General features: G+C 32.3%; 1 protein-coding gene across 1 annotated transcript; it reads right to left on the reverse strand.

Moving 5' to 3' along the window:
* Positions 1-500: 500 nt before the first annotated feature.
* On the reverse strand, positions 501-6,957 carry LOC123666577. Its single transcript, XM_045600682.1, has 2 exons — positions 6,916-6,957; positions 501-1,043 (listed from the first exon to the last, which is right to left on the reverse strand). Exons 1-2 carry the CDS (start codon positions 6,955-6,957, stop codon positions 501-503), a joined length of 585 nt encoding a protein of 194 aa, XP_045456638.1.
* Between the last annotated feature and the right edge of the window lie 1,527 nt (positions 6,958-8,484).

Below are 8,484 nucleotides of genomic sequence, written 5' to 3' on the forward strand. Positions count from 1 at the left end.
TATATACGAAGACAAAAGTAAAATATCACAACACACAATAATATCACAAAAATTCTTATCTTAATCATAACTAAAATAATGTGACTAGTAAGTAATAAATTATTATTCAATACTATGAGTTACTATTTTGCTATACAACAGAATTACAGTAAAGTAGTCTATCATCTTGGAAAAATTTTCTACAATTTAAACTTATTCATTACTATGCTAGTATAGCAGACAGTTGTATAATAAAAAACATTTAACTAAGAAAATTGTTTCCAAGAAAGACTTAGATAAGTTTCACTTATACAGTTAACTGGTTTTTAATTAAATTATACTTTCTATTTCATATTACAAGAAACATCAAGCATACTAACGTACCATAATGATTATATTTATATAAATTATGGATTTATTCTACAAACGTCATAAAACACTTCTTTATCGACCTTCATCTTAATCTAGGGAAAAATGCAATATATTGAGCAACTATTCTCCTAAAAACTACCTAAGTAACCTTAACTCTTAGACGAGAATAAACTTATGAACTTGGTCTTGATGTTCAGGAAAGTCGTGATGGACCTCTTAACCTTCTTTTTGGGTGTCCTCTCGGGCCCCAGGAACGGTTCCGAGTAGGATTTCTGAAGGTTCGTACTCGCTGACATTTCAGGTTCTTTGGCCGGCTGATATTTATATTCCTTTACAACCTTTTCTTCATTCGGGTCGTATCTATACAATACGGAATAGGTACGTTTGACCTTTTTGAGAACGCGTGGAGCGTTCGCTGTCCTCTCGCTCTTGCAACGCTTGACTTGATTCCTTCCATAGTAATCTTTGTAGCTATCAGCGTCGACATACACGGTACGCTTTCCTAGAGCCTGCTCTCTCTCTTTCTTTAAACTCTTCCACGAAGCAATGACAGATTCTCGTCGGAAAGTCTTGTTAGGGTTGTGGCGACTAATAAGGTAGGGCTGCTCCTCTTGTTGTATGTTGGATGTGTCCTTCAGAGGAGATCCTCTTAGACTCGGACTGTTGTCGATCTCGTACTCGTCTCTCGAGATCTGAAAAAGGAGAAATATTTACCATTAAAAACTGTTCAAAGTAACTATACTAAACAATAAATAAATACAAATTTGTCGATCTAATGTCGTTGTCTCATAAACTACGACGGATCAAAAGATCTTGGGGATTATTTAAAGTATCAATATATAAATGTCGTACGTGACTTGTCGGACGTGATACGGCACATTACTAGGGCCGAAACGCCGTCCCTTTCTCTTATTTTAGATCTCGTTATCTGTCTTTGTCTTTTTCGTCATTCGAGCCCTTCGCTCGGTACCCACATGTCTGGTAGCACCTGTCGGTCACCATATGTCCTGATGCCGATACTGGTGCCAGCGGTCAGAGATACTAAACCGACTTGACAGTGAACTGTCACGGAAGTTTATAAAAAAAGAATAATCGTTTCTAAAAATCGATCTCATCCGTTTAAAAGCGTCAGGTCGTCAAACATCGTTCCAAACTGATATTATCGTGTAGAAATAGTTAGATGCCGACGGATATTGAGAAATTGGACTTGAGTTACAGCTGCCCTTCGAAATTATGTCACATGTTTAATCTTTTACACAAATATTGTTGATGAACTAAAATGTGTATGTATTTATAAAAACTTTCGTAACATCTGAATGTGTGATAAAGATACCGTTTTAAATTTTATGTACCATTGTGCAATATTGTTTATCGCTTTTCTTTAAATTCTACAATGCTATGATCAACTGTTGGTCAAAGAATGGGTCAAGTAAAAATAGAATTTAGTTTGCACATTTACAAGAAAATGAAGATCTAGACGAATGTACGAGTGTTGAAGCGTTTCGTATTTCGTTAAATGATTTAAGCACAAACTCAAATAACATATAATTTTTATTAGGTCGACTAAAAGGTTTTAGGTTTCTCACAACGATTACAAGAAAATATATTAAATCCCGCAGTAACCTAGTTATTTTATATCGCTCATAAAAAAATTAGCTTTCACACGTAATTCTACAATAAATTACTACACCTTGGAGTAGAGAAACACGTAGCTCAACGTCAAAATTCCTCTCGCGACAAATGCTTGAGCCGTCTTGTTTTGACATGTCGTATTTTGTATTTTTGTTTAATGGTCATATGAAAAAGTTACTGTCGCAAATTTAGGTCGCAAAGAGAAATGGGTCATTTAAAAATAGAACGACAATTATCGATATTAGTTAACACGATCTAATTACACATTTTATTACGATCGTGAAATATTTTTCTGGGTTACAATTAATTTGTTTTTTTTTTTCGTTTTTCAGGTAAAGAGTTAATTACCAGTATACGAGAGTGTGAGTCGGTGAGTTGGATTTCTGTGTTTCAGTTACAGCGATGCGGTATGATTTTTAATTCATAACAGATCTTGTAAATAGATAGAAATGGCGAGAATATTTGAAAAAAGTTGTTTTTGATATTGATTTTGTTCTAGTATTCCAAAATGGTAAAAAAGGTTTAATTTTAAAACGCTCCACTATCCCTCGGTACCCCTCGGTACCGTTTTAATTAACAAAAGAATGTAGTGACAGTAAAATTAAGGACATATTTTTTAAAGTCAGTTAAACGATATTAAGTATCATAACTTTATTAACTTTATTAAATGATGATGATGATGAACTTTATTTTATCGCACTGAGTTTTCATTTTTCTTTTCATTAATTTTGCAGTAAAAAACATCGCACGAAATTTCATAGCAGTGTGCGCTCGCTCTAATGCCCCGTGCCCTATTTCTTGCACCGTTGTAAACGTCAAATGCGTGTAGTATTTCGGTCTGTATGTGCATAGTTTGCGTTATTTGTGGATGTTATTAAAAGTCGAAGGTGATAATACTAATAGGTTCGGTTATATTTGTCGCGGGCTATTTTAGACAATACTTGAAAGCGTTCAATGCGACAAGGGACGGTGTATTATATTTAAACTGGCGTATGACTAGCAGCATATTAATATATTAAATTGTATCTATAAATAACATATATGTATGTAGTAATATATATATTAAATTTATTCAAAACAATTATGGAGTAGTTATGGTGGGTTTGTTATATTGTAATTAATAATATTTTAAAGTATTCAGTTTAAAATTTCAAGAAATGTAAGCACGGCTATTTCTTTAAAAGCTATTATTTTTAATTATAAATATCATCATCATCCATAATCACCACGCTGGGCAGTCGGGTTGGTGGCCGCAGGGCTGGCTTTGTCGCACCGAAGATGCTGCTGCCCGTCTTCGGCCTGTGTATTTCAAAGTCAGGAGTTGGATGGTTATCCCGCCATCAGTCGGCTTTTTAAGTTTCAAGGTGGTAGTGGAACAGTGTTATCCTTTAGTCGCCTCTTACGACATCCACGGGAAGAGAGGGGGATTTTTTTTTGCTTTATTCTTACTGTCGTAAGCACAAAGCAAAAAAAAATCAGGAATGAAACACCTACTTACTTTAAAAAAAAAGATTTCTTTAAAAAAAAAGATTTCTTTTCTTTGTTCTTATTGTTATATTACATTTACTTTACGTATTTTGTTACTGTTAATTATGGTTGCTTGTCCTGTGGTGCCGACCGAGTAGAATAGCACCACCCCCTTTCTTCCAGTGGGGGTCATAAAAGGCGACCGAGGGATAAACCTGGCTCAAAATCATCAGGGTTCTGGAGAAGGAAAACTTCTCTTGAAACCCGGAATGGGGTCTCCGTCAAGTATTCGTGGCATAGCTCTAAAATGCGAAAGACTCCTGCAGCCGAATTGGCTCCACACGTATCGACTCGTCGTTCTTTGTGAGCCTAGCCAGTGAGTTCGAAAGGGTGGCGCAGAGCTTAGGCAACTTTGCGTTTTCCTGAAGAGTGTCCTAGGCGACACAGACGTGTCTGTTTGACACTGTCTAAATCGTCTGTAATAGACGGACTAAAGCCAATGATGATGATGATGATGAACTATGGTTGTAATGCCAAATTACGGACTTACGAGAATTTACCGAAGAAGAAATATGTCGTTTCCTTTTACGTGTGAGTGGGTCAGTATATCATGGACGAGAGGACCGGACAGCTCGTTAATATTGATATTGAATACCTTAATTAGGGTTGACGACGTAATGTGTAAGAGATAGATAACTTTTTTTTTAATATACTTGATTTCTATTGTACAGTACAAATACTACATAATATATTTAAAACTTTATACCTATACCATCGATGTACAATTTCCTCTACCCGAAGCTTAAGAGATCTTGTAGTTATTTATAATTTTTTCTAATAATATTTTTTACCTTTGTGTACAATACAGATTAATTATTATTTTAAATTTTTTACACATAAATCGTTAACCCTAATTGTAAAAAGAAAAAAAAAGCGCTACAGTAAAGTTGTTTTCGGTTAAACAAGCGTACATAAGTCTTTTGAGATACCGTTAGTGTGCGAAATCGCAAAAACATTGAGTGCTATAAGTTTTTTTAATACAGCTACAAGCATTTACGCACTCATACGATTCTTGTTCAGCAATGTGTGTATTTCGTATATTATGTTTATGCCTTGGTTTTCAACGGTTAATCTTCATTGTGTTGTGTTTTTGTGTGATAATTTATTCATATGTATCTAAACGGTATCGTAATTTTTAAATTGTAAATATTCTTTTTCTCCTACGTATTTGATTGGTATTATTACGTGTTTATAAAATTAAGTTTATGTTATATAATTCAGTATAAGTAAAAGCACTTTCAAATTTATTTTAAAATTGATGGATTTTAAAGTGAGTGAAAATATTGAGTAACTTTTTACTAGATTCTAAAATTATATCAAAGATTACGTATCCTTACTTTAATACATGTATACATTAATAGCTTGTGATGCCAGCCACATATTGGATATTAAATTATAATTGTTCTATTCTCGTTATTTCAAGAACATTATATAAATAGTTCAGAAGTTACACTCGAAGGTAAATAACCGATGTTAAATTAGTGTGACAATTGGAAATAGTTTATGAGTAAACTCACTGACTAAATCTTTAACAGCCCACGTACGTTTTTCCAGTAAGTTGTGAGATGAGTAATAATTTTTTTATATACTGATTATACATTTTTTTTTAAATATTTCTTAAGCTCCTTTTGTAATCAAAATACACGTACATTTAGTGTGTAACACTAATCTGACAGATTGTTAGAAAAACGCTGTGATTTTTTTTAAAAGGGTTAGTGCTAGTAGTTGTTGTTTTACTTTTTTTGTATAGAAAGTGGTTTTTATAATATTTTTTTATTTATTTAGTTTAAATGATTAAAAACTATCTTACTACATTATAAATTTTCAGTAGTAGGTAGCAATTGTTCAATATAATTATTCTAAGGCTGCTTAGGCCTTTTGCAGTAAGGATGTAGCCTTCCCGTCATTCGCTTGAAATTTTAATCGGCATTCTACGTTATTCTTAATAAAACTAATAATACCTGTTAAAATTTGGAATCGTTATTTTATTTTAAATATTTTTAATGATATAATTTAACTTTTTATTAAAAATTCCCCATTAAAAAAATGTAACATTTTTTTATTCTAGTCTGTACATAGAAATACTTTATACAAAACTATACTTGGCTAAATAGATTTTTTTTTTTAATATATTGCTGTCATTTAATATTATCTCTTATTTTTTAATTTACGATCAACACTTTCGAATTCAGAAACCGGAATAAACAGCCGAGACAGATTAGATGCTAGAGACTGCGTGACTTTACGCGTTCAAATTATGAAGGCTTTACTTTAATTGTTTTTTTCTTTAAAGCAGTTACTATGTCAAAAATTCTAATTATATTACAACCAGTTCCGGAGGTCAGATGACAATCGTTCCGTGTAAGAAAAATGAAATCTGTCAAATCTTGATGGGTGTAATGAGGACCCTGGCAATATGCCCCGAGTTTTCTGGGAATATATTCTTCTGAGAACTTGCAATGGGGTTTGAAGGTAACCATAAAAATTTCCATTAAAATGAATTATGTCGACACATGTGGCAAAACTATTATTTATAGTCTATGACATTAGTCTGTTTGTGTCGAGTTCTTTTTTCGGTGAAAGTAAAAACTCGTGACAACTAAACGTCGAACGCAAAAACTTGAATTTTACAATCGGTTATTTTGACAGCGAATGTAAATTGTACGCTTTCTAAACAGTAATATAGATAGGTAAGAAGTCTAGTAAATAATATAAAGTTACATAATTTTTTAAAATTATTTTAATCGATTTCGATTAAAAGTATTATAGAGATTATAAATAATTTATAATTCCAATTTTTTTTCTGATTTATAATAAATGTTTGATGAAATATTTACAAAGTTGAATCTAAGTAATAATTAAAAAAATATATTAAATTTCGTTTCACATTTCTTTACATTACATTATTTCGTAATGTTGATGAAAATAAATTGATTATCGCAAATATAATTAAAAATCAGTTAATCAACACTATAACTCTGAAAGTTTAATCGGAAAACCTGCCTCCAGATTCGTTTAACTATAATAAATTGACACAAAATCAATCAATATGAAAAATATAGTTACGATAACCCCTTTCTCTGATTGATATTTCGCACCAAATCGTGTAATATAAAATCGTTAACCGTATAACCGTGAAATCGGGGCAATGTCAAGAGCTTCGCTACAAAAAGAGCTTAATTCCATATTCAACATCGGGTACGCATGAACTAAGGTTCAATGACACAGCCGTTGAAAAGCCAGTTGCCTTTTAAGCGCATTAAACTGACCAAACAGTTTGTATAACTCCGAGATATCGTAGACTATGCCATAATCGAAAATATGCGGCAGTTTAAAATTAAATGTGTTTATAAACTTTATAACATTTATAACATATATGGACTCTTTTAATGATTTGAAACTTACCACGCTCTCCCAACTACCGCCTAGGATAGTCTTGTCCAACATCTTGTAGGTTTGTTTACAATTTTAATAATCCAAAACACGATCAAAGTTTTTTAAACCGATATCACGTAAAGTTATGAAGTGTGAACTTTTGAGCAATACAATGTACGCGATCTATATCACGTTGCGTCTCAGGAATATCGGGTTTTGGCACGGCGTTTACACTTCGCGTTTTCCTTTGCGACTGAAGCGAAACATTTTCAGCATCATATTTATAGGACGGCAAGACGGGAGAGGGCGGGATTCAGGAAGACGATGCGTGTATCTTCCACTTAACACGTAGTCACGCCTCCGTATTTTAGACGCAAGTAATATAAGTTCGGGGAAGCCCGTCTAAAACACACCCAGGTTATATCTCATTCCCGATGAATTAAATTTACCGATATTTACTCGTAATTTTGTAAATGTGTCAGTGTGGCGACGTTTTTGGGTCATCGAACTCTGTCAATTGTGTCATATTGAGTCATTTCAGATATTGTGAGTTTAGCCTTGAGGCACTATCCTGCCTTTGTTTTTTGTTATGATATGTTAGATATCGTATAGCTGTACGGATATGCAAATTCGACGGAATATTTGTCATGAACGTTTTTAAACATTCTTATCTTCAATATCAACCTACATTTAATGTCGTAACCTAATTTTACTTGTAATTACATATATGACGTGAATTTATTAAATATTTGTTCAACATTTGAATTATGAAACCAAGTATTCGAGAACAGATTTTAATTCAGCCTAGTTTGAATCAGAAAGTTGCTTTATAAACTAATAAATTAATCATATTTTTTGTATCTCATAAACACTGAAACAAGTTACGTAACATGCCGAAATGTTTATGTAAAGATTTATAAACACATGTAAACATAACCTAAAAATATTGCAAAAGTACGGAATAAAAATCCTTAATGTTTTCTTTGTACGAACACAAAACGAGAAATACAATTCCTCTGCCGATGAATCACAAAAACCTTCCTCGCAACTAAAGGGCCAAGAAGAATAAAAAAAGAAATCATTCCGACTATTTTCGCTCCCCTAATGTACAAAGTCCGACATCCTAAATAAGTGTAAACCTAATATGTAAGTGTTTACTTTCTTGAAATACAATAAGTGTGTCATTGTTTTTTCAAATTCAATACAAGTAATTTTCTTTTTAACACATACATTATTTAATAGTTTTTTAAATTTATTTATTCTTTATTGTACACCACATAGAGTAATCTAATATAGAATTGTGGAGAAAAAAGTATAATGCACCATGAGATTGTACATGTACTATATCTTAATATATATAAATCTCGTGTCACAATGTTTGTCCTCAATGGACTCCTAAACTACTTAACCGATTTTAGTCAAATTTGCACACCGTGTGCAGTTTGATCCAACTTAAAAGATAGGCTATATTTAATTTTGATATATTATGTCATTATTATATTTCAGAAAAAAATAAGGTGATACGAAGTTCGCCAGGTCAGCTAGTTGCTATATAAATTTACAAAGAAATAAAATTTGATTTTTTATTTATTTGTAATA

The sequence above is a fragment of the Melitaea cinxia genome, chromosome 26, assembly GCF_905220565.1.
Source record: "Melitaea cinxia chromosome 26, ilMelCinx1.1, whole genome shotgun sequence".
Taxonomy (NCBI): domain Eukaryota; kingdom Metazoa; phylum Arthropoda; class Insecta; order Lepidoptera; family Nymphalidae; genus Melitaea; species Melitaea cinxia.

Excerpts from the sequence above, each read along its gene's own strand:
- LOC123666577 (XM_045600682.1), bottom strand. The coding sequence starts at position 6,957 with ATGTTGGACAAGACTATCCTAGGCGGTAGTTGGGAGAGCGTG. Across the intron at positions 1,044-6,915 it reads GCGGTAGTTGGGAGAGCGTG|ATCTCGAGAGACGAGTACGA; the intron begins GTAAGTTTCAAA and ends CTCCTTTTTCAG.